Below are 26,798 nucleotides of genomic sequence, written 5' to 3' on the forward strand. Positions count from 1 at the left end.
GTTCTGCATCCCAAGGTACGCAATTTCACTATTCAAACCTCTCGGGGATTAACGTCATCCCCAATCCCCCATGCCTTCACTCCACTCCCGACTGGTTTCACTTGGGTCAATTTCCACTCTACCCAGTTGACATGAGCGGGCTGAGATCTCGTCTCTTCAGGTGAATTAGAATTGGCAAATCAATCCTGCTGTCATCTCAACATCGACAGACCTTTCACATATGCATACACACAGAAGCTCAAGGTGATTGCAGCAGTGTGGGGAGGGCGTGTTTGTGGGGGATGATGCAGTGTAGTCACATGAATGCCCCCTTTTCTCTACATTTCTTTCCCCATTGCCCCCCATGTTTCTTCCTCCTACCTCCTCCTTTCCTCATTTTCTCTCACTATCGTCTGTCAACCGCGTTGCTAACTCTTTCTCCCACCCCTGAATTTGTAATCTTTAAATGATTTTCACTTTCTCCCTTCCTCCTCTTCTCCCATTAATTCTCCTGTTTTCCCTCCCATCCACTCATATGGGAGGGATGCCACTGATCATAGAAGATCAGAGGCAGTGTCAGAGGCATCTGATGGTTAGTTAAGCCTCCAGATCAATAGGGCTTGCCCCTGACACTCCCTCTCCTTCTGTCTCTCTCTCTCTCTCCCCTTCTCTTTTTTCACTCTTTCATCGTGTCTTTGTCCTCTATACCAAACCAAATGTTTTCAAATTGGTTTGGTTTCCCCCTCAGTTTGGCTTATTTATTCCACTGGCTTTTCCGACGCAGGCTTTTCAGAATGCCACTGTGATCGTAAGCGGCAACTGTGGGCGCGTTGATGGAAAAGTTTTCTTGCCATTGAAACTTCAAGGGCGCCCAGCGCTCATCTCATCCTATAGAGTGGGTGTCAAATGAGCCAAGTGGAAAAGTTTTAGGGGTGTGGGAGCAGCGGGTGCTAAAGCAGTAAGTTATCACAGCAGAAGCTCGGCGGAGTCTCAGATCTTTGACTTGGCTTGTCTCGCAGCAAGAATATGTCAGTTTCTTTTCTTCTCTCTCTCAAGGCTGTTCCTGAGTTGTGCCCTCATTATCCCCTGTCTACATCCTGTGACATGTCTTCATCTTTTGAAATTGACAATCCTGTTATTTAAATTTTTTAGATGCAGTCTGAGTTGAGTTTGTATTAATCCCAGCAACTGAACAATGAAGTAAAAATCAGCTCCTGAGAAGTAGAAGCAGGAACCTTCTGCTTCACAGGTCAAGTTTATGCTTTTTGTAATTGCTGTATATGTGATTCTCCTTCTCCACCCATAAAACTGCAGTTCACTTAATGCAGAAGATTTATTTTGTTTCGTCCCTAGAGTGCATTAAAGCACAGTAGGCACATAGGAGAAAAGTCTCTGTGTCTTCTGCCGTCAAGTAAGTGGCAATGACCTTGCATCTCACTGACGACACAAAGCGAAGATCTAGTTAACCTTGAGCAAATGTCACATGTACTTCGAAATCAGTTTTCCTGACATACCTTACTTGTTCATATTCCTCTAACATGTGGTTTGTTGTTTTTTCCTTTTCTAACTGTAACCATTATGTCAGTGCACTACACTTACCCACTTAAGTTGAATTACGTCAATAAATAAGCAGACCTGGAGACATTGTATGAGTATAACCCAACAAACCTTTCTCTTGTCACTTAGTGAGACAGTCAAATGCATTTTGTTGATAGTGAATTTGCAAGAAAGACAGTAGATGTTTCCTACATCTATCTTCTTCCATATGTTATTTCAGATGGGCTCAGAAATATTGCCTGGTGTGTGAGATGTGACAGTAATGGTTAGGGGACAGATGCTGAGATCGTATCAGCGAGGTCAGGAAGCACACAGTCACCAGGGCCTAACTGACAGCTCTATGTGGGGTGTATCTAGACCTGCTAAATAATGGAATCACGAAGGCCAGACATGTTTAGCTGGGGATATGGTAGGGCAAAGATACTCTCTACATACACATCCTGTAGTTACATGCACACACACACACACACACACACACACACACACACACACACACACACACACACACACAGTGGCACACTTACGTACAACGTCTCCATTGAGTTAGGTTCAGTTTCCACTGATGTGAACCATATATTTTTCCTAAGAGCAAATACTGATTACTGACAAAGCTCTGGGGCATTTAATGTCTCAAAAGACAGCAGAGGAATTCTCTAACTGAATCAGTTCCTCTCCTCCGCTCCATTATACTGCCTGTGCAGCTGTAAGTGGACCAAGACACAGAGGTAAATGGCACAGAATGCTTTTGCTGCTTGAGACTTAGGATCTGACTTTCATTGTGAGGTATTGCAGATGGCAGCAAGTCAATGCAGTGAAATTGTAAACTACATATTTCTGCCAACCTATGATTGTTATTGCTACTCTCTCTATTGTCTGCTAACCTCTTAACGGCTCACCGAGGCTGTTGCAAGCTGAGAGAGAAAATATCAGAACATATCAGCTATAAGTAAGGAATCCATCGGTACCAACCATGTCTTAATAGCTTGTCAGAAAGGGGGCTTAATAACGCTCTACAGTTGGCAAAAACCGGCATGGCTATGTTCAAAGGGGTCCCTCGACCACTGACCTTGTGGTATCTGAATGAAAATCGGTTCTGTGGGTAACCACGAGTGTCACCTTTACAGACATGCCCACTTTATGATACACCCACGCAGTTTTTGTTGTAACAACCAGACACGTTTTCTCATGCAGTAAAAATGTGTTATTTTCACCTATTTTAAAATGGTATATTTAAATTCTTATGCATAGTGGGGTACTCTAAACAGTCTTGAAATTGCAGTAACTGAGTCTGACTAGAAAACTGAGTCTCTTGTGGATTCAATGAGCTGTATTGTATTCATGTGTGATGATGTTAGTCCCAACAGTAGCCAATTCATTGTAGTGAGAGCATTTTTTTGTATAATATGAGCTGTTGTGACCTCAAGGATAATAACAGCCTCATGAATTTTAAAACCATAAACTAGAGACCTAGGGTAGATGTTGTTTGGCTTCTGTGTATATTCACAATAAGGAGGTTTCAGAGCAGTTACCAGAACAAAAGTGCTCTCCTTCCAATCGCTGAAAAATGTAATTGTTGTAAAAATCTCCAAATGTCAAAAGGTGTTGATCCCAAATCACTGCATGACTTTTTCTTCTGTGTTTCTCACAGTCTGGGTATCCTCATGTGGATTTCTGATCATTTTTATCAATTCATGAATAGTCGAAAATGGTTAAAATCAACACCAAATCTGTATACAAATGATATCAATCCATACATTGCTGCAACAACTCGAGATAATATATACTTCTATCATAATGTTCTAAGCCCTTATACACTCAAATGTTCAACATTTAAATAGGTGCATAACCGAAACACAACTGAGCTGCATTTCAAATCATCTTCAGGTTCCCGGCTTTCAGATGTAAACCACTTCTGTGTGTGCTGTTGACCTTTTATCTACCCCTCGATACCCATTGTGCCCCACCTGACCCCTATAAAAAAGGGGTCAGAATGCTAAGAGGTTGAATTCAGCTGCAGTGTCGTGTGGATGCCTCATCTCACCTTACTGGTCAGTAACAGGACCAACTCATGTACTCCCTAGTCACAGGTAGCTTGCTTCCTTTCTTCTGAAACAGTAAGAACATATCTTGTATTTATAGGAATTATGAATACCATGGCAACAGCAAAGAAAAGCACCGATTGACACTGGAAGGATACAGCTGTTTTCCAAACCGGTATAGCGTCATTGTATCGATTGTAAGGGCACTTTGCCTTGTTCTTCCCTGTAGTGTTTTGGGTTTTCATTGAGAACTATCTGCTGTGCGTTTGTGTGAGTGTTAAGTATGTTTGTGCACGTGTTCAGTCAACCAATGGTCAGAGTTAATCCAATTCTCTGTTTGCCTCTGAAAAGCATATGATGCTGTGATATTGTGAGCTTTAGGTTCACACATCCACCCACCACATGCATCATAGCATCATGGATAGAGGCTGAATCCACAGCAAGCAGGTGGCGACCATACAGTACTTTCTGCTAGACTCCCTTCTCAAATAAAAAAAGTTCCTTTTTTCTTATCTTGTCCTGCTTTCCTTCCATCCCCACCCGACTTTTGCCTTTGGGGCGAAATGATCTTTTAGAAGAGGAAACACAGAAAGAAAGAAAGAGATTTTACAGTAAAGAGATGTGTGACAGCGACAGCCGAGGTTTGACGCAAAGGTCAAAAGAATCCCACTGGCTCTGTCTTCCGTTCTGTTCTGTTCTAATTGAAAAGTGCTGTTGGATGCGGGGTCCACACGCTGGGGTGAAAATTGAGGCCCTTGGACCAATGCTTTCTCTGGATGTGGCTTTATGGCCCAGTGCCTGATACAGAGTGCACACCTAGGACTGGCACAGGAGTGAGGGAGGGAAGGGAGGGGTTTCCGGAGGTGGGAACCGGGCGACTCTTGTCACACCTGAAAGTAGGTGTTCACAGGATGTAATGTGTGCAGTGCAGGAGACGGTGCTAAATCATGTAGATATTGACCCAAATCAAAAATTAGTCACTGAAATAAATTCGTAACAGCGAAGTTTTGTGACTCATTATAAGGACATTTATTTATTAAAAGGATGAACATATAAAAGCAAACACATAAACTAACATGAATACACCAACCTCTGTCTGTCCCCAGACACTATAGTCTTTCCCAATGGTGTTCACGTAGGACCATCTTCACAGGGCCCTACTCTCCCCTCACCTCGAGACTGTAGACTTTCTGTATGCTCAGCCATCGGTGCAGGAGATGAGGCAAAGTCACCTCCTTAAGTTTGGTGTCCAGACTGCGTTAGAGTGCTACTAGCATGCCTCAGTGAGAAAATGACAGACATAAATGGTGTTACCCTGGAACTTTCCGTTTTTTGTGCTTTACTCTACCTATTCCCTAACCTGACATCTCAGATGGTTCTGTGTAACGAACCTTCCCGCTCAACTACTGGTAACTTCTCGCAGGACGTTGATTGGCCGGGGATCTTCTGACTGAAGCACAAGAACATACTTGGACAAGATGGATTTTCGTGCGACATGTGAATACGATTCTCTTGTGTTCTAGTGTCATGAGAATTCGGCCGCAGTGCAATTATACAACTTTGTGTCTGCTGCCTTTTTTCTCTCTGCTCTGATATTGGCTGGAGCCTCGAGTTACAGAGTCAACACATTTATTTAGTACACAGAATATCTTTGTCTCAAGTGTGGCTGCACACTGTGCTCCTGATGTTTGTGTATAAAGGCTGAGGTGGTTAGAAATGATATTCCCTGAAATGGCATTTAAAGGCTAAATAACAGGCTTGCATGGGAGGGCGGTTCTTCCCTCTACACTGTTGATGGGTTGACCTCTGGGATAGGAAAACCTTTTAGTCTCATCATGGTGATATATGCCAGATAAGTGGTTAGTTTACTCTGACGCTGTTCGGAGGGTCACCTATGCCAGCAGCGACAGCATCTTGGCTGCATTATCGACATTCATACATTGTGTGAAAATATTTTTGCATTAAGCTGTCACCAAATCAGTTTTCCAGACATACGGTAACTATAGTCACATTTTGTCAATATATATCCATAGGGAGCTTCGTGACAACACCTCCCAGCCCAGAACTACATAAAAACTGATTATGACTGACCACTGACTGCTCTGTTCCTGGGTCAAAGGGAATCACTGATTGATTCTACATGTCTCTGTAATCCTAAACATTTGGTATCCCTATAAAAATCTTAGACATGTGAAAGGAAGTACGACACTGTCAGTAATTGCAGTGATGAGGTACTTACTCATGAATAATGGTAAAATGCTGTTAAGGTGCTTTCACACCTAATTTGCTCCGATCAGTTAAAATAAAATCTGGTCAATCAAACCCTGGTGCAGCTCAAACAACTGGACTGTTGCAGCTTGAAATACATCTGCTGATTGTGAACTTTTCATGAAGTAATATCGATAGGGACAAGCGGTTGAAGAGGATGGATGGATGGATGGATGGATGGATGGATGGATGGATGGATGGATGGATGGATGGATGGATGGATGTTGTGCCTGCACTAACCTCCATGTACAGAAATCTGCATATAAATGCGGAATCTGTAGGCAACAGGTCAAGATTTTGGCGTCGGAAGCGTTCTGATTTCTGTTTGTAGTCCGAGTAATATTGCCTAATCACGTTTGAGCAGGCTTTGGTTACATGCAGGTGAACAGTCAATGTGAAGGGCAGCTCTCTGTATCTGCATTCATATGCAGATATCTGTTTATAGAGACATTGTCTCTCAGCTCCATTCTCGCGCTTCAAGTTATGAATGTGACCCGCTGCATGGAAGAGGAAGAAAAGGCCTGAATATCTGTTATGGGGACTCCCGCTGGCTACACTGTCTATGAAACCAGAGACATTGGCCATTGTCCCCACAGGCTAAATCATTGTCAGATCAAAAGCCGATGGGTTCAGAGATTGTGCTTGTACCCTCTGTGTACATCGCACAAGTCTAGTGTGTTACATTGATCCTACAGACACCTCTTTTTTGTGTTGTATCTATCCGTTTGATATCGTGCATAAAATGGTCGATTTGGAGTCTAAATATACTAATACTGCTTATAATCAGTTATTTCTTTATGAGTTATTTGTGACATCAGATAACATAAAGATACATTTGAAGCATAAAAGTATTGCCAGACCTGCTGTCAGTCCCCAGAACGTGACATGTCATGTTTACTCGTCTTGGCTCGCTTGTAAAAAGTCATTGAGAACAGGAACTGGATCAGAAAGTACTTTTCTCTTCCAAATTACCAAAACTACAGGCGTTAAAGGGATGTCCGAAAACGCCACCAATATCCCCTGGTGAGCATAAGAATTACTGTATGTTGCTACTAGTGTAAACTTATTGTCTGCAATCCATCAATGGGCCTGGTAGCTTTGGCATTGTGAATCAACTAATGATCTCTCCTTCACTCAGATCAATAGGCCAAAGTGTCACTAAAGGAGGGAGGAAGAGAGAGAAAGAAAGTGTAAGAGTATGTGATGGACAGAGATGGAGGGAGTCGTGCAGGAGAAAGAAGATGGAGTGTGGCTATTAGTGTGACCTCTCACCTTACAGCTCAATGTTTCAACGGGCAACGCTTGGTCAGAGGGCAGAGGAAGAGGAGGGTGAAGCTCTGATCCATTTAGATGGATGCAGCCAGGTGGCCTCTCGAGCCAGAGAGCTCATCTGTCTCTGTCTTCACTCTCTGCTGGAGGGAGGAAGAACATCTCTGCTTCCATATCATGGCATAGCTTCCACATGCTGAGCATGACTGGCCAGAGGGCTGCATGTGCTCTCGTACAGTTGTGGAATCGCTACTTTTACTATAATGATTGCACTATTTGCTGGAAGATGTCCTTTGCACATTTTGCATCATTTAGATGATATGCAGGGGGTGGACAGAAAGGATGGCATCACTATAATGTGGCTGTCTACATGTGCACAGCTCAGTTCGTTCAAGCAACAACTGAAGCAAATGTATTTATTTTTTCTGTTTCAGTGATCATTTTTTTGCATATAAACCAATGTTTATAATAAAATGAAATGAAAAAAACACTCACTGTAATGAGTCGGATCCTGTTTAGCCTTCATCGTAAGCCCCACCCAGTAACTTGTGTGTGTTCTTAGCAGGATGGATAGTGACTGTAATGGTGGGTGCTGAGTGTGTGTGTGTGTGTGTGTGTGTGTGTGTGTGTGTGTGTGTGTGTGTGTGTGTGTGTGTGTGTGTGTGTGTGTGTGTGTGTGTGTGTGTGTGTGTGTGTGTGTGTGTGTGTGTGTGTGTGTGTGTGTGTGTGTGTGTGTGTGTTTGTGTGCGTGCGTGCGTGCGTGCGTGCGTGCGTGCGTGCGTGCGTGCGTGCGTGCGTGTGTGTGTGGGTGTGCACACGCTTCTGCGCTTCTGTCAGGGTGACTCATGAGAAGCTGTCTCTAATTACAGTGTGACAAAGGCCACAGTGGCACAATCGTGATGCCAGAGAACTCTTTCCTTAGCTGCATGGACGCTAAGCATGAATCAGAAGCTCTTTGACAAATACAAAATAGTCAATTGGTTGAATATAATTATATCCCCATTTGACCTCATGTACGCGTCTGAAAGATATGTACGTGACTGCCGAGACCTTCGTGATCATTGTGCTATTAATGCTCTGCGTGTAATTTTGTTTTCATTCCACAAACTGAGTGAAAGGCTCGAGTGTTTTCAGGATCGCAGAGGTCATCACAAGCTGAATAACAGCATCTCAACTGTGGAATAGATTGTGGTTCTGTGATGAAAACAATAACTCCATTCAAAGTTCTCCCAAATTTAGATGCTTGTAGTTATTTTGGGGGGGGACTGCGAGGTACACATTGCTTCAGCAAAAAGCTCAGATAATCGTCCCATATCAAAACAGAGACATCACTTAAAGCCCATAGAAAAGGCAAAACAAGGCACTGAGAATGTGTTCACTCATCATTTCATCAGCATTTGTTTGCATTTAGAATCATAATGACTTTCAACTGCCTCAATCACCAGCTGGTTGTAGCTTGAACACACATGTACACGTCTGTCGATCTGGCTGGCGAAGGGACAAGAACTGTCTCAGCTGGCACTGTCACCTGCCTTTTTCCCTTCGTCACAGACTGTGATGAGAAGGTAAAAGACACTGGTGTTAAAACGGTGAGTGAACAGCTCCATATGTACCGCACTGAACATGAAGGCGCTGAACAGTCTTCTTTCTCTCCAGATCTGCTTTTTATCTTTGTCAGTCAGTGAACCAAACAGCAATCAAACACACACACATCATTTATTGAAGTATTGGGGATGGGCGTGTGGCTGAATTCCCTTTATGCGTATTATGCTGACAGCTGCAGAAAAGCAAGTGCTGCGGTTTCTCTAATTATTTTCACCTTTCAAATCATCAGTGCAGCCCCAACTATACCTGTCCACTAGCCACTCATTCTGTGTGTGTGTGTGTGTGTGTCGTGTCCTTCAGCTACTTAGTGAATAGGGAAGTGGAACGACTTTAACAACACTTCATCTGCAGAGCTGACTTCTAGTGTCAAGAGGTCCTGACTGGAAATATTTAATTAAGCTGGAAAAGGGACGCTTGTCGAGTTTCTAATTAAACCTGGGTCCTCTGTAAGTGGTCTGCTGACATGAGTGAATGTAAGGTGATTATGAGTTATGTATTGTCTTTAGGTGTGTGTCTTGGGAATACAAAATATTGTTATGTTCATGTGTGTATTTAACACACACACACACACACTCACACGCACACGCACACACACACAAAAATAGCTCCACTATACCACTATATGGCATGTCTCTACCTACTGTAGTGCTGCTGATGCAACTGAGAGGCAACTCCACTCAACTGCTAAAGGAAAGTTAAGGCTGTAATGACAATGGCCCCTGTGGACACACAACCGCAGGGCATGTCTTATTGACACTGCTGCATTTTTGCTAAACTTACTGTAAAGCAGTGACGCTTACAACAAGGAGGGAAGGAAGAGTGTTTGAGAACTGACTTAGATGAGTTGTGCCAAGACTCTGAGGACAAACCTTAACTATTCAAAGTTTTTAGTCTGGTGACTGGTGCGGTCACATCGAGGGCAAAACACTCTGAAACTCTATGGAGCTACAGCACAGGCCAGTCACCGTCACCTCTCAAAAGAGGAATAACAAAGATGTATATACAAACTGCAAGTCTTAGTCACAGTCCCAGGAACCATATAGGCTCTACAGCACACACTGCAGTACATCAAACCTTTAAGTGGAAGTAGACGACTTTTAAAATGGGTGCTAGCTACGCTCCCTTTTCAACTTCTTGGTCATAACAGAAAATAGTAACTTTTACCACTGTTCATTTCAGAAAGGCTACCACAAGAAATCATGTTGTTTTTTATATAAAACGCACAAAGATTGGTTCCCCATAAGCCTTGATTTCACTATACAATTCTGTCTTGTGAAACGATCTTGGGAAAATGAAGGCGTGCGAGCTATGCTAGGTAATGCTGGAAGCCAGAAACAAACATCTCAGACCGTTGCTGTTTGATAATCGATACAAGCTAGCTAGTTAAGAAAATTGTCCATTGTTACTTCCACTCAAAACAGCCGTGTCCCTGCCAGATGGAGCTGTCTTTGGGTAAATAATGCAAACCTGTGACTCTCGCCCGGGGACAGTATTTATAATTGCACAAATTCACAAATGACATCAACTGGCAGGAAGTAAACAAGGAAGTTACAAGGCTGTTGCCAAGTAATGGAATTCAAATAAAAAGGTCTGTAGGGTCGTGGCATCACGTGAAACGTAGGCAAACAAAACAATATGGTACACATAATATAGATATTTAGATTCTGCAAACCATTTACACATTATTGATACGTATACGTAGCTTTTTACCATATGCACATTTCACCATCATCAGTTTTTCTTAGAGCTGAGAAAATGTCAAAATGAAACTTCATTCCATTGGATGGATTAAAGGTCAAACCCAAACTATTGTCTCTGTATTTTTTTCATAAAACAAAAGTGCATGTCACATGTAATGATCTAAAGAAAACATGATTAAAGATGAATAAGGAATAATGATACTCAGCTACAGTATAATTTCACTTCTTCCCACTTGGTCTCCCTGCTATGAAAGTGATAGGCCCAGCTTAGTCTAACCGACTTCCTGGAGTTTATCACTGTCATTACTCTAGTACTGCTGATTTACAGTACCGGGTGAATTCAATTACCCATGGTTCTCTGTCAAGCTGCCCAAGTGAGAAATGGCCTTCATTTCACCTGTACAGTGTTGGCTGCCATCTTAACTGGTTTAGCTGAGCAGTGCATAGACAAGGGGATGAGGCTTCCAAAGGAATCGATCAACAGATGCGTAACTGTTCAAGAGCAGGCTTTGGGAAAGTTTTCTAGTCTAGTAAAGCAACTTGCCATACGCTGAATGGAAGTTTGGCGTCATGGGAATAAAATAACAATCATCAGGCTTGTAAGCTGAAGAAACAAATCTAGTACTTGCAAAGTAAAATAGCAGATCAGCGATACTATTTAATGTATTCACTGAAACAATGCATTTGTGCTTATGGAACATGTATTCACATAAGCTATAATACATCTCTGTCATCACCTGCCACTGAAAAGACTCCTGGCACATATGAAGAATAACCAACAATGTACAAAATGACTGTTTGATTTTCTCTTTTGTTGTTTGACTTCAGTGCTTTTTTCCCTCCCGCGGTGGTGGGGGTGGAGGGGGGGGGGGTCTTCCCCTTCACAGCTGTTTTGTTTTGCATCTTTGTGTTCCTTATAAATGTTTTTCCCCCCTGCAAATAACTAATCTCCCCTATACACCTCATTGCTGCGTTGATTGCTGCTGATTGGTGCTCAGATTTTCTTCCGCAATGTGCATTTATCATTCGTCGGGCCCCAGTGAAATTAAATGCCTCTTAGATTCATGTTGGGACCCTGCCAGGGTAAATATTGTTGTCTGCTGTTGGTGATTACACACAATTGTTCCTAAGCTATTTAATTTGAAAAACAGCTCTCTGATAATTGAAACAAAAGCAAAGGCCAAAGGAAGTCCAGCATTTCTTTAAACCTATGTTTAATAGCAAGCATGTGTTGTTAAAGTGTGATCTAGGCACTTGTCGTGGATTTTGTTTTCGTGTGTCTACGCCATGAATAAGTCAAGCGCTGATCAGACTGAGTGAATCTTCCACCTCTGTATTGTCACTTCTCATGCCGTTGAACAACCCTTCTCCTGCCCTTGGTTCTGAGTGCCAGTCAAGTCAAAGCAGCACATTCCCCATTGACTTTGACTCCCGAGGAGCAGCAAAGGAGCGATTCAGACAAGTCCTCAGCTGGGAGGTTCAGGCAGCAGAGAATACAGATCAGAGGAGCTCTTCTTCTGCTCATATTTGTCCTTGGAGAAGAATGAAAGAGAATGGATACAACTTCTCAGGTCTACAACTTCTGTCTGTGACACTAAGAGATGGGTTTTGGATAATATACATATTATTGCATCTCTTGTCCAGTGAGTCTTGATGACCTCTTTGTCCTGTCATTTTGGTCTGTGTATTTTCATGAGCAGTATGATCCTGCTGCTACCTTTTAGCTGGTCTAGTCTTGTCTTACAGCATCATTATATGCATTAATTTGGTAAAACTGCACCTTATAAGCAGCGAGGAATGTGGGTGTCCTTCAGGCATGTCCTGATATGAAAACTCCATAGTGCAATAATCCGGGCCAGAGTTATCTCTGTATATACTATTATCTTGGTAATTACTAAAGTAAGATAAAATGATTTTGTTTACACAAACATGTCTGTGGAGGAATGTGTGCATACTGTGTTTCAGTGTTTGAACATTTTCTCAGTCTGACATTGTCACACTTATTATCAGATAACACTAATTTAAGAAAAAACTTGACTATTGGTGCCATGTTATCTTATCTCTCTCTTCCCCCCCTCTCTCACTCCCAGTGAACTACCAGCTCTCTCCGACTGTGAACATGCCGCAGGATGACATAGTGATGATCGAAGATGATAGGCCGCCCCTGCTTCCTGCCCACCTTTCCGACCAATCATCCTCCAGTTCCCACGATGACATGGGTTTTGTGGGAGAGAACCCGGTGCCCTGGATCCACGAGCTGCCTGATCAGAATGAATGGTGAGCAGCGGGTTTGTTTTAGCGTTTCGTTATGTTTAACTCGATGGACTTCAGACTGGTCCTATGTAGAAGGAAGCAGGGTGTTTTTGTCAGTTACGATGTGCAGGAGGGTGTGTGAGGGTTCCTGCTGGTCGTTGAGCTTCTATGACTGTCACAGAGTTGTGAGAGTAAGGTGCGAGTGAATGCATACTATACATGGCAAAGGACGTGGGACTCTGTGTGTGTGTGATAAATAATGGATGACCCAGCAGCAGTCGGACTGTGGGTAAAAAATCTCTCCAACCCCAACCCCTCATGGGATTTCAGCGTGCCTCTGCAGCCCGCCTACAGCCCCCTCATAATAAAATATGAAGCCAGGGCTCATCAACCTTGTCAGAGAACTAAGTCTCTTTAAGGACACGACCAGTTAAGCAGAGGAACCATTACAGATCAAGAAGAAAAAAGAGATTCTGGTAGAACAGCACAGCTCTGTCTTTTGTTGTTGTCACATAAAAGCTGCCTTTTAGCACAGGAAGTTAAATATGTTCATCCTTAAAGATGTAATAACCTACTCTGAACTTACTCATGGCATTTCCTGCATGATTGCAGCGTACAGGTACAAGAAATGTTAAGACAAGACATCCAATCATGTCTTCGTTCCTGTCTGAATAACAAGGGACGGCTTTTTCACTAAACGTAGGTTGTTACCAACGCTGCGTTTTTTGCTATTTATAGTGAGTCATTTTCATCTCATAAAGACTGTTATTCTGTCTCATGATTGGCTGGTGGCCGCATGGTGCAACAGAACCAACGATTGGATTTTTTTTCGTTTTCTTTTTCAAGTTGAAATGCCGGCTGCCACAAAGAGAGAGGCTCAGTTTATTTATTAATTTCATAGTATTTTTATTTCTTTTTCCCCAGAGACAGTCTCTCTCTCACCGTCGCTCTCATTTATTATAAATGGGTAGATTTACTCAGCATGCCTGTTGTTCATGTGATGTCAGAGGGCCGTCGTAGTGGATTAGGTCCACAGCATATGGCTCAAACTTCCCTTGCACACCATTTACACACGCACATGCACATTCGACGCAGACGCGCACACACTCGTGTACATGCATGTCGTGCACACAAGACAGAAGTGTGCTATAAACCACTGTCTGGGGTTATTGTGAATAATTTATGTCCTCAAAGTCACATGCACATGCTCACACTCACACATCACACACACACACACACACACACACAAACACACACACTCACACACACTCACACACACACACACACACACACACACACACACACACACACACACACACACACACACACGCAAGCGCACACATGACACACATTCCCTTTCACTCGAATGCTAACAGCTGCAACAACCCAGCAAATGTGTATCCTTTCCTGACTGACTTTTACTGTTTTTCGTTTTCCTTTTCAAGTACTCCCGACATCCAAACACACTCACACACGCACACACACACACACACACACACACACACACACACACACACACACACACACACACACACACACACACACACAGAGAGAGAGAGTGTTAACAGGCATACTAGGTCAGCCATGCTCCAATGTATTGGAACTGTTACTTTTTAATTAAGCTCTTGCAGCCAGGGCCCAGTACGTACTGAATATGTATTGTGCAGAGCCGTGGAAGTCTCACCTCTGGCCTCCAGTATTATGCAGCTTTCCTTTCCTCATGGGAGGCGCCTTGCCAAGGCCACAGCTATACACCTACAGTGCATACCCAAAGCACAAATGTGGCTGGTTGGCTTGTAAAGTAATTGTAATTCAGGCTCTTTTTCTTCTTGTCCTTTTTTCACCCGGTGGAATTTAACAGACTCAGATTTTCTCTCTCTCTGCTCTTTTATTTCGCTATATTAATTCATTTCTTTTCAACAGTACCGGGGCTTTATTCGACTTTGTTCAAACATGTAATAGCGAACCAGTTGGCTTGTAAAATTAATTTAATCCTGGCTTACTTTACTCTCTTAATGTGGGGGTGATCAAAAGGTCAAATTAGCATCTGGTTGTGGTTATTATAAAATAAATAATGACTAATGAAATAGAAATCAATTTAAAGACCCAATTGTATTATAACCACCCACCAACTCTTGTAGAATTTTGTAAATATACACTCTTATCTCTTCTCCTATAATAATTCCCTCTGTTTCAGTCCTCTCCTCAGCAGGTTTCTAGTGAGTGATGGCCCACGTGTTAACTTGTAGGCCAGTGACATAAATTGTTGTATTGAAGGCAGAAATCCCACCTCACACAAGACACATCCATTGACCTAGTTTTTTTCTTGACATCCCTTAGCCAAAATCTAATGGGTGTGTTCTGTTTGTGTGCATACATGTATCTTGTGGGTTCATATTTTACTTTGTGAAGACATCCGCCTGTTCCGCCTCGTCTGGCATGTACTTAGAGCTGTCCTTATGAACCATTGTTGTACCACATCAGCTTCACAGGCCTCAAATGATCATAAAACAGGCAATACATAATACTGCTCCATGCTTTTAGGTCTCTGTTAAAATGGTAATGTACAAACATCCAAGCTTTTATTTGTTGCCGCTGTATTACAAACTGTTTTATTAGTATTACTGTTAATATGCATCCTTCTTATGAGCTTGATGGTGGTAGTATAGAGCTTATTAAAAATGGCTTGTGAATAGACGCTGGATGCTGGTTCAAATCAGACCACCAGGTTTAGTGTTATCGCTCCATTGAATGGGCTGCATTACCAGTGGTTATCATCCTCATAGATAGTTAGAAGGGACCTGTTAGACCCACTATAGATGTAGAAGGCTCTTAGCATCTTTTCACATGGTAACAGTTGCTGCTAGTTTGGCCAGGAACTCTTTACTGTGCCGTTTTAACTCTCTGGGAGTCCTATTCTGTATTATAACAAAACTAAAGTTTTCATACATGCACTACAAACCTGAGATAATCAAGACATCTATGTCAGCACACAAGTGTGTCTAACAGTGTTGTTGAGTATGCATAGATGTGTTTCTTACCTAAGAACAAATCCTAAATAAGAAAACATTCTTCTTAAGAATGGTGGGTGAATGATGCCCATTTTTCCAGGATTCATATGTGAAAAGAGCTTAACGTGACGTGGTTAGATTAAGGCAACAAAACATCTTGGTTAGGTTCAGGAAGAGGTTGTGGTTTGGCTGATTCAAGACGTTGATGGAAACCAGCATGTGTCTTTTGTCAGGTTTCACTGGATAAATAAAGGATGTAAGTTATTACTTTGCATTTCTGCGCTAAGTTCATTTGAGCACTGGGTCCTGACCTGTCACATTAATTCCCTTTGCCGTGTCTTCCTCCTCCTTCATTAGTTTGAATCCAAAGCCAAACAGGAAAAACCACGTCTCAATGATTTACAGTAAAACAGATAACACACACCGGTTCATATAGTGGTTTTTGCAGACTAATCTAGATAAACAAGAAGATGAAAGGGTTTTCTCTCCTGAATGGAATTTGCACCAGTGTCAGAAACACAATGTATAATCATGGCAGCTCTAATACAAGCATATTGGTCTGAGATGCAGAAGGGATGATGCTAGTTTCCACCTGGTTTTCTTCCCAGCAGTTGACAAAGTGCAGTTGCAGGGTGTTTTTGAGCCCTCTAACTTTTTTTCTTGTGGCACAGTTAGTGCGCAAGTTAGAAACTTCAATCAAGATCTCAGAAATAGTTTTTAACAATCAGATATACCCTTTAAAGATGTTCAGTGTTAAGGAGTTGCTTGTCCTACAGTTAAGTCAGCACTGCACCACCATTTATCAACCCTTTGATAAAAATGCTCCCTTTGTAGTTTTTAATCCTCATCAAGGCCATCAACTGTGTCCTTCATAGACAGAATAGCTTTTAAAAGTATTTCCTTGCAATGTAACACCAAAAGAAAAGTCCCTTGCTCAGGATCAGTATACAACCAGCACAAGGAGTGTAAAGCCCTTACCTATGAACAACTTGACTTTCAAGATGATGCTCTTTGAGAGACTGAGAACAACAGAACCTCTCTGCCTCCTCATGCTATTGTATTCCCTGGACCCACAGTGTGCTGCATGTCTTTTCATTTGGGTGCTGCACAATAAGTCCAACTGTACTTTGGAAGAAAAGCATAATAAAACTACCACTTATATGGTCTCAAAACATAATCCAAAACATAATCCATTGAAATGCAACATTAGCACCCTTTAATAGCACTTTATTTACCCAGTTTCTTGAAATTACAGTTTACTATAACTTCATACAAGACTGTTACGCTCATGTAATTACACAGTAATGTGTGAACAGAAGTTTACAGTTTCCCCACATCATTTCTGTACAGTTCAAAAGGTTTTAGTTGTCGTTTTGTAAATGTTATTAGAGTATGATTAGTAAGATTGGGAGCTTCATTGTTCTGTAAATGTGAGCCAGGCAGGAACATACTACCAGAGAGGGGCTGCCCTGGTTACATATGTTATGTTTATGTTTGCATATTGTGCTTAGAACAAACAACGTACAGATGTAGTACATTTTCTACAGTTAAAACTTAAACTTGCATGGAAATGATATTACAGCAGGATAAACAGTTTGATGAGCTGCTGTTGACTCAAACATAAATACTTATAATATAGGTGCTGATGTTGAACACTTACTTTGTTATAAATGTGCCGTCATTCCTTAGATGGATGTCCGTCCTGTCCGTCTCATCTACTTGTCCTCAGTATCAGCAGCTGTCAGTACTTTCTCTGCACAGAGCGTTTGTTTTTATCATCCTCGCCTGTGCGCATGAGAGGACACAGATATTCAATTTCAACTCGATACGAAACCGCTGGGCAAAAGGCTTTTCATGTCATTTTCTGTGCCATTAATTTGCTGTGGCCCGTTATGTTGAGCAGCTTCTTAGTTGAAGACAAGTATAATAGTTAGGACAGGTAGAAAACATATATATATGTTCATCCTTCATTTTCCACAGCAGAATAATACACACACAAACACTTGAAAATAAACTGTTAAAATATTGTGTTGAATTATTCAAAAGGGTAAAATTATTTTTACACCATGTTGCACTCACAGCAGTAAGGTCTGCACCAGAACACACAGATTTCTAACTTAAGGGCAGGAGCCGAGGGTGCAGAGTTCTCTGAGTTGAAGTGCATAAAAAAGCCAGTGGTGTCCGCCACATGCTTATCCGTCTGAAGTTTAGAAGGCGTTATGCAACATTACTGGGAGCCAAGAACTAACTAGCAGCCAGCCTGTGGCACACAGGCTGCTATTACCTTACCAACCACTGTTATCATGGCTGCCCTGCATACTGCCTGAATTAAGTTTGCCTGCCTGCAAGACGAAAGGATGAATGTGCGGTGAAAATCCGATAATGCCCCCTTGTGATATGAGTAATAAGGTAGTTTTAACCAATTATATGTTATTTATATGATTGATTTGATTTTATGATTATCATCTGTTCTCTTTTGGAAGCTCTTGGGTTTCAGCCTGCAGGGCCAATGATTTTGACCAATGATTAAATCATGGAGTTAACACCGAATATGAATCATTGTTGTCATTTGAAAGTCCAAAAATCCCAAATCTTTTCAAAATAACCTTGAAAGGATACTTACTTTTCATCTAAAACTTCTCACAAGCCTCAATTCTTTACCTCTAATGAGTCAAATCTAAGAAAAGTGTCATGTTGGTTTAATAAAATTGTATTCGTTGGACCTATGTCATAAAACCTAATCTAAAAAAGTCGAGCTTCTGGATGTGTGAGGTCACAGGACAGTTGAGGTGGTAGAAGTCACTCCTCCATCTGGACCACTAGGGGCACTGTCACAACCCTGATAAGAGTATACTTCCACTTTCCCCATGGCTTGGACCTGGATGGAGCAGACAGAGTAGACAGAGTAGAGGATAGGTGTCATTTCTCATTAAGATGAAAGGGAGGAGAAATGGAAAGGGAGAGAGTCACAGGAGGAAACATCATTTCCCAGGCAGCCTCTGACATAGTCTGTCAACCAACAAAGACGGGAAAGGACTCCTGACAAACATACACACTCATCCACACACACTGCTGCACAGACCCCCTCAGTCTCACGAGTGTTTAGATACACATTGGCTGGTAAACAATTTCACAAATTAACATATAAAGTGGAAAAGGTCCGCATAGACGGGAACAAACAAACTTCCAAACTAACATTGCAGGCAGACTGCCTACTTCAGTTGACTACCTAACAGTCTCTGTCATCAGTAATATAACTAAGAATCACATGTGCTCTATTAAGCACATGTGTTTTTAGCATCAAGCTATTAGCATAACGACAGATAAATGAAAACAGCCCTGTTATGCATGCACACACACACTTGTTGCCTAGTCTTATATGTCAATTTAAGGTGGTAGTGACTTTAACACAAGGTTAGTACACACACACACACACACACACACACACACACACACACACACACACACACACACACACACACACATGTGAGTTGCAGGCATTGTTTTTCCTTAAATGCTAATGGTCTCCTCTAGCTTTATGAATATTTACCATGTCTCAGTGGTGCGCCATGGCTACAAGCATGTCATACATGCTTTTATTTCTGCGCTCACCTTGAGTGTGTTAATCTCCTGTTTTACTATGTGTGTGTGCGTGCCCTACACAGCCTCACCGTGACAGGGGTGTTGGTGAATCTCAGCAGGAGTGATGCCAAAGTAACCTGGGCACACACACACACACACACACTCTTGCCACACACACCAAAATATGTTCTTTGCCCACACACAGTATGTCAGTTCAGTGCAGTACAATTGCAGAATCTACTTTTGTCACTCCGTGTCTCTGCAAAGCAACTTCATCACAATTAAATGGAGATTACAGTAAATCACAGGTGCAGCCGCTCCTCTTTGTGGCACTGATGGAACCATTTTATAGTCTTTTTTTACCCAGGTTAATAGCCGTTTCCCACCAAGCACAGATTTTCATGAAAATAAAAAATAAAAAAACGATTTAGCTGGTTCTTAAGAATTCTTGCGCACCCCAGCGCTACATTCATGTGCAAGAAAAAATATTTGGACAGACCTCGAATGCAGCAGATACTCCCCCTGCAGACACATACTGTATGTTTAAGCAATCAAACAAGCTATTAACCAACCAATGTATAAGCAAAAAGCTGTTGTTCAGTGATGATAGGTTAGGGCAGAGAAAAGAGACTAGTGGCTGCTGCTCATGTGTGTTTGTCCATGAAACCAAACCACACATATCCACACGTTTGGTACTGTTACACTGTCATTAAAGTCTTGAAAGGTGAGAAGTCATATTCGTCTGGTTTTAACAGACAAATCTGGAGTGAGGCTTAAAATCAGAATCAGCCAGACTTCACAAGTTTTATACCTGCCTTTATTCTATCCTCACTAACCTCATAAACGATAGGCCATATAATTATACGATGTGAGCTGAGCTGAACCTTGCCTTCAGGTAACTGGTCTGTTCTCTTCATTAATTTTGGGGAATGAGACCGCGGCGCAACCGTGGATACTGCCAGGGAACTCTGCAGGTGAGGGTGTCCTGAACGATTGCCTCTCTTTTTTTTGGGGGGGGGGGGTAAAATCGAACATAGCAACACGGATAATTGGCACCAGACATAGTGTGCATAGTTGTCAGTGTATTACTGCACCCCTTGTTCCCATCCCACTGGTGAGAAACGGCTAAAGTCAAGTCAAATGTTTTATAGTCTCAATTATGCGAGTGAAATAAAAGTGGTAACAGACTTTTTACAGAACATTCATGTTCACGATGGAAGAAAGGACCTCTCTGTTCACTATTTTTTCAACGTATGAATTATTTCAACCATCTAGTGTCTGCTGGAGCACATGCCAGCAGGACACACCTTTGCACTGACTTCTCATGTAGAGCTGTATGCAATGATTGACGGCAGCTCTGAGCCCCTTGGCCCAGCTAGGCATCCATGCGGTCAACTGAATCAGCCTCCTCCAGACCTCTAAAGGAGACCATTTTAGATGCACCTTACCGGGACTCTGCACCTCTTGCCCCCTCTCTGGGGTGCTGAAACTAATGCACACAGCCCCCCGCTAGTCGATCAATCCGAGGTGCACCTTTCTAAGAAGTAGAAGAGGCTTTTGAGAGTTCCCTCTTTGGGGTCGATCTTAAATGAGGGTCAGAAGGGTTGAGAAGTAAAAAAAAAAAGATGAAGTCATAATTAACCAAGGTAGATTGTGAGCACAGACGGCTTTTAGCACACACCACTTAGCAACAAGGCCAATGTGCAGTTTGACACATTTAACTTCCTTGCGAGAAAGACAGGAACGCGTTGATGTGAAATGCAAGTTAAAGCTGTGGATTTGCCTGTGAGCAATCCTCAGCGCTAGTTAATTTTAGATGATGGGGGGACTTTGAACGAGGGGAAAGCATCTGCTCGGAATTGTGGAAATTGCTTTTAAACACTAGTTATAGAAGGACAGATGAGGGAATGTATTATCCAAATGGATTGGGCCCACTATTAAAGATAGGCCAGAGGCGTGGACGGGTTGGTCGGTCTGAAGAGGAAATTGTGTCACTCTGGAGATTATTTAACTTGTCTGGGAGGCGGTCACATGATCAGCCTATTTTTTATTTCCATCTATTGAGTATGTAGAAGGGAGAAATTCAACGGTCATCCAAGTCCAGCATCGGTCTCACGCTCATAGACTCATCCAGTTAAGGTCCTGAAATTGGCTTTTCGCTCTACCAATTGGCTCGTTGAGCGAAAGAAGAATCTGGATCAGCAAAGAGACTTTCAAAGCAGTATCTAATTATGAACATTCCTATGGGAAAATTAATAGCCAGTTGAATGTGAATATGAGATATATAATTGAGTGCTGCATGTCTTTTAATGGACTGCGGTAGCTGTGAATCTTTGTGTTCCAGCTTTAAGTAGAATATATATATATAGTATTAATACTAGCTTCGCCATGCCTTTAGTACGTGGAGTAGCACACGCATTCCCTGGCTTGTATTGTGTTGCTGAAACTATTTTTATTCAAAGACATTTGCAACCTGTGACAAGGGCTCACAGGTAGGAATTGTTGCCTGCCTTAGCTGCAAGTTGGTACAGCAGGTGGAGCTTGAAGGAATGAGTGACCCTGGATCCCCAACCTGGGCATTTAGTCATTGCTCTGTATGAAGCAAAGTAAAGCAGAGGCAGTGTTAGAATGGGGAGCAGCTTAAACCAACAGAAGATAAGTCCTACTGAGTTCATTTACACCACCGCTGGGCTGTCCCTCTGAACTTCACTGTTGCTGCCCACAGATTTCTCACAGATTTTGCTCAGACAAGCTGCATTCTGATTCATCCCAACTACCTGTGTCTGTAATTGCTCTCACAAATGGTCACATACTCGCCAACAGTCTGTACCTGTGAGACAGGGCTGTGCATGATCACACCTGCTGGCCTCGCACTTGTGTTTGTCTTTGTTCTACGGGTGTTGATTTTACCAAAAAAAAAACACACACAATACTGGCAAGGGTGAATAAAATCTAAATTCAGGCTGAAAATGCGTCCTTTCTCTCCCGCGCCGTCTCAGTCACGCTTCGACAGATGACATTTACGGAGAGAGAAAAAGAGAGGGCAGGCTGTTTTTTGTGGGCTTGATGATGAGAGGAGAATAGCAAGGGATGATGAATAAATGAATAATACATCTGTGCTGTCATTCCTCTCTTCCTGCTCCACCTCCTTCTCTTCCCTTGTCTACCGGAGTTGGTCCTGTGAGATGTTCCGATCTTAGTTGGGATTGTCAGGTACGGTCGACAGCAAAGTGACGCCGGCCCATCGGTGACACGCGAAGCAGCGCTTTCGTTAAACAGGGTTGACAAGCCAAATAAGAATTGTTTGCATGCAAAGAAGTGCCAGCAGCTCTGCAGTTGCTGTTAAGTGATATTAGAAATATTGAAAGGCACTTGAAGGAGCTCCATTGAGAATGCATTGTCAAAAAACATATCCCTACTTACTGCTCCACTTTATAACTGAATGGTTTTCATCATTTGATGAAATGTCTGGTGTAAGATTTCAGTGTCCTAAAGGATCTCTAGAGGTATAAATTACAAACACCCTTTAATGGTTATAATGTATGATCATCAACAGAACAAAGGAAACAGTGCCTTCTCATGCATATAACGTATACTCGACTCCATCATGTCTGCACCTCCTCCCCATCCGTCTCCCCTCAAATGGAAAGATGTCCTCACCTTAATTTTAAATGCACTCTTATGCATGCAAATACCGATGCCCCTCTCCCAGCCTGCCTTCCACACTCCCCTCCGATTTTCAATTAAGATCCAGACAGAGATAGAGGATCTCAACACTATGGTGGGCCGGGCTCTGCCAATGCTCCAGACGTATAGGAGGAGGGGGGTTATTGAGTGGCTATGACCCCAGAGCACCCTCACCTCACTGGGGTATCACACATCTTAGCCAGGACTCGTCTAACCAATTGTAGCATGTTCTGATCCCACGCAGCAGAGGTGGAGTTGTCCTTGATTAGAATAGTCATTGAAATGAAGGATTGAAACTGACTGTGTGTGAGTATTGAATTTTGATGCTCGTTATCTGATAGTAAAGCAGTGTTTTGGACTGAGGTTTGGGGATGCATGAATATTAATAGGTAGACTGAATCTCCCAGTCTTATTATAAGGATGCCCCCCAGCAGTATAACTGCAACTCAATGCAGATGATAACAATATATATATATTTAACTGGATAATAATTGGATTAAATGGTTTGCTTTTGGAATGACCCTGCATTTGCCATGTCTCATTATAATACTTTCTTTCTTCCTTTTGAGCTGCAGTTCACTCAGTCCAGACGCAGACGCAGACCCCGACGGTTCATTCCAGAGGGAGGGCTTCGGCCGCCAGAGCATGTCTGAAAAACGCACCAAACAATATGAAAACCCTGCTGAGCTGGAGATCATCAAGACGCGCAAGTCCAAGAGCATGGATCTAGGTAAATGCTATGCTTTACACACTGGTCCTGGCCAAGAGATAAAATGGTAAAGTGTCATTTTTAAACATTGGTTTTGGCACAACATAAACACAGAGGTGCTGGTAAGCTATTTCCGCCTCTTTCTAGTCTTTGTGCTAACCTAAGTTAGCCTGTTGCTGGGGGTAGATCCATATTTAGCATTCAGCCAAAAGGGTGGTATCAATCTTCTCAGGCATCTCTGCAATAAAGTGAATAAGAATATTTACCAAAAGGTTTCCTTTAAAACACAATTGCGGTTTATTACAGTTCAGTATTCCCACAGTGATGGTCGTCATTACGACATTGTGGCGACATCACTATGATAAAGTCTGACAGGGCAAAAAACACAAGCAGTCAGATGACCAGGCAGGTTGTAATTGAGGAAACAGTTAAGCCAGATTATTTACATCACTTTATTTTATTATTTTATCTATATCTGCAGGGAAAACCACCTGAAAGTAAATTCACCTGAAATGTTTGTAGTAATCTCTCAAATCATGGCAAGTACACTAGGTCATAGCAGAACCAGAAAGCTGGGCCGTGCTGAATGTTTATAAGAGAGAGCTTGGGTCACAATTTTGGCATTCGAGTATGTCTGTGGGTTTGTAAGAAGTGAAACTGTAAAAGTAAAACTTGTATGATTTGACCATTCCCTGTTGATGGACTAGATCTCACTGTAACCTGTCACTTCTCAAGCACTCAGAGTCTCTCACCTTATCCGGTTGTTTCAGACACAACACTAGGGAAATGGAGAACCCCCCCCCCCCACACACACACACACACACACAAACACACACACACACACACACAGACACACACACACTCCTTTCAGTCCTGTCCAGCCATCACTTCTCCCTTTTTTGACCTCCATCTCCCATGGCTCTGTGTCCAGTGGAGCATGGGTAAAACACAAGAATGAAGAGCACAACAGCCTCTTTAGTGACTGTCTAATGATGGTAAGGCCAGTGAGATACACACCCACAAATACACAGTCTGTATCTAAGGTAGAAGATGTGAGCTCAGAGTTTCTCCCACTGAGGCTGAAGCTGACGCTGCCTTCTCTCGGATCACTGGCTAATCATAACAGATAACAGCCAACTCTATTCCACATGGAGCCCAGAGACCTGCAGAAATCTTTGACTCTCCCATAGACTGGTCTGGTTCGGGCCACTGCACTCAGCTCTGTGGGGTCCATCTTCACTGTACTAGCCCTACCCTTTGTAGAAAAGTTTTGAGGGTGGACAAAGTTTGCTCAGACAACACAAACCTTCAGCAGAATGATGCTTAGGAGAAAGATATTAGTTGAAACCCATTGGATAGGTTTCATATGTTCCATTATGTTCTTAGTGTCAAATATAAATATAATTGGATATAACTGAGGACAGGAAGTGAGGAGAATGGACAGGATGCTGAGATCGCTCAATGATGGCCTTCTCATTATTGCAAATGCACATTTTATCAAGGAATTTGATCAGAAAGCTTCTTAATTGTTCGAAAGTGGCATCAGCATATATTTGTGAATTTGATTAGTTCTGGAAAACAGCAGTTTATCTGCTCAGAAAACACCGTCCTTCTCTTTTAGAGCTTGACCAATATGTCATTTTTTAAAACCAATATTGATAATGATTTTAGAGAGGAAAAATGTTCTGATAAAAGATACGGTGGCTGATGGTGAATACAAAGGGTAGGGCTAGTACAGTGAAGCTGGATCCCACAGAACTGAGCTCAGTGGCCCGAACTATGTGGATTTTGCACAGATATGAGGATGCAAAGGTGCTCAGAAGGCTGCTTTCTTACACAAGCAACTATATTGAAGAATATTTATACAATATTATACGTACTTTTTTTCATTGTCAACTTATTCTCGAAATGAACAATGAGGATACAGAGACATACAATATACACCGTTGCTGATAGATACCGATACGTGTGTGATAGGCCGATATCGGCCAGTAACATCGACTGGCCTATATTGTACTGGTCTAGCTCTACGCTTTTTGGATAGTCAGTGTTATCGATGTTTTACGAACCTAGCCTCTATTATTGTCGAATTATGTCTTAGTTCTCACAATTAGTGTCTGTGTTATTAGATGTAATTCGAATCAGACTTCTCTCCACGTCTTGCGGGGCCCAATTGAGTTTGTGAAATATGCTGCTGACAGAAATCCTTACTAATATCAACTTATAATCCATCAGTAAGAATATCACAGCGTTCAGATGGTGCAGGGAAATAACTCACTTGTTCCTCTCGTATAATAACTCTAGTAACTGACATGAGTTCCCAGAGGAGAAATGTTTCAGTCAATGCATGAAATGTGAGCTCTAGTGTGTGTTCAAAATGAAAGCTACATACTCTGATTTGGTACGAATCTGATGTCATACGTTCCATTTATCTCAAAGGCGCACACTGCTACAGTATGTTAATTATTTTAATGAAATTATATCATCAAAGTCGACACAATGAAAATGGATAATGTTTAATAGAGTTGAAAATTAATTGAACACATAGTGCCAGCATTTATCCTGAAGCCTTTTCTATGGCACGCTGTTGGACATTAAAGTTTGTCCTCAGAAGTTAGGTGAATTAGCAGGTGCAAGCATATCTATCTACTTTCCATTAACACATTAATAAAGCTGCTCTGTGCTTTCAAAGCTACCCTGACTAAACGGTTAACATGCTCAACAATGTTATACCTTGCAGACTCTCATTTCATTCTGTCACTAGGTATTTTTGTCCCTCCTTTTAATCATGTTCCAGGTGCTCGCAAATCACATCAGCAGATGGATTTTCAAGACTTTGAAGCCCATCATTGTTGAAATAGGCTAAACTGGTCAGACACCCCGTGGTTCAATCCCATTTAGATGGGGAACAAGATTGATTGAGGGAAGAAAAGGGAAGAAAGAGACATGTGGTGCCACGGCTGGCAGCAATACATTAGCACATTCCAGCCACTTTGCCTTGTAAGCCTCATGATTGACAGGCCCTTGCACAGAGTGTAATATCTGCTCTACTTACATCACCATTTCCAAACTATTCCTTATCTGCACTTTGGGATTCTGTCTCTTTCTGCTTTGCATGTACTCAGTAAACTGGTACAGG

General features: G+C 42.2%; 1 protein-coding gene across 3 annotated transcripts in view; it reads left to right on the forward strand.

Moving 5' to 3' along the window:
* Window positions 1-26,798, forward strand: part of LOC310963228 (partitioning defective 3 homolog) — a 365,271-nt gene that overhangs the window by 213,779 nt on the left and 124,694 nt on the right. For 2 of the 3 annotated variants that reach the window (XM_083935934.1, XM_083935935.1), the window contains exons 16-17: window positions 12,508-12,694; window positions 23,520-23,680. In XM_083935934.1, coding sequence (XP_083792060.1) covers window positions 12,508-12,694; window positions 23,520-23,680 — 348 coding nt within the window. The remainder of the gene's footprint in view (window positions 1-12,507; window positions 12,695-23,519; window positions 23,681-26,798) is intronic. The other variant, XM_083935936.1, reaches the window with a different exon arrangement.

Source organism: Echiichthys vipera (genome assembly GCF_963691815.1).
Source record: "Echiichthys vipera genome assembly, chromosome: 21".
Taxonomy (NCBI): domain Eukaryota; kingdom Metazoa; phylum Chordata; class Actinopteri; order Perciformes; family Trachinidae; genus Echiichthys; species Echiichthys vipera.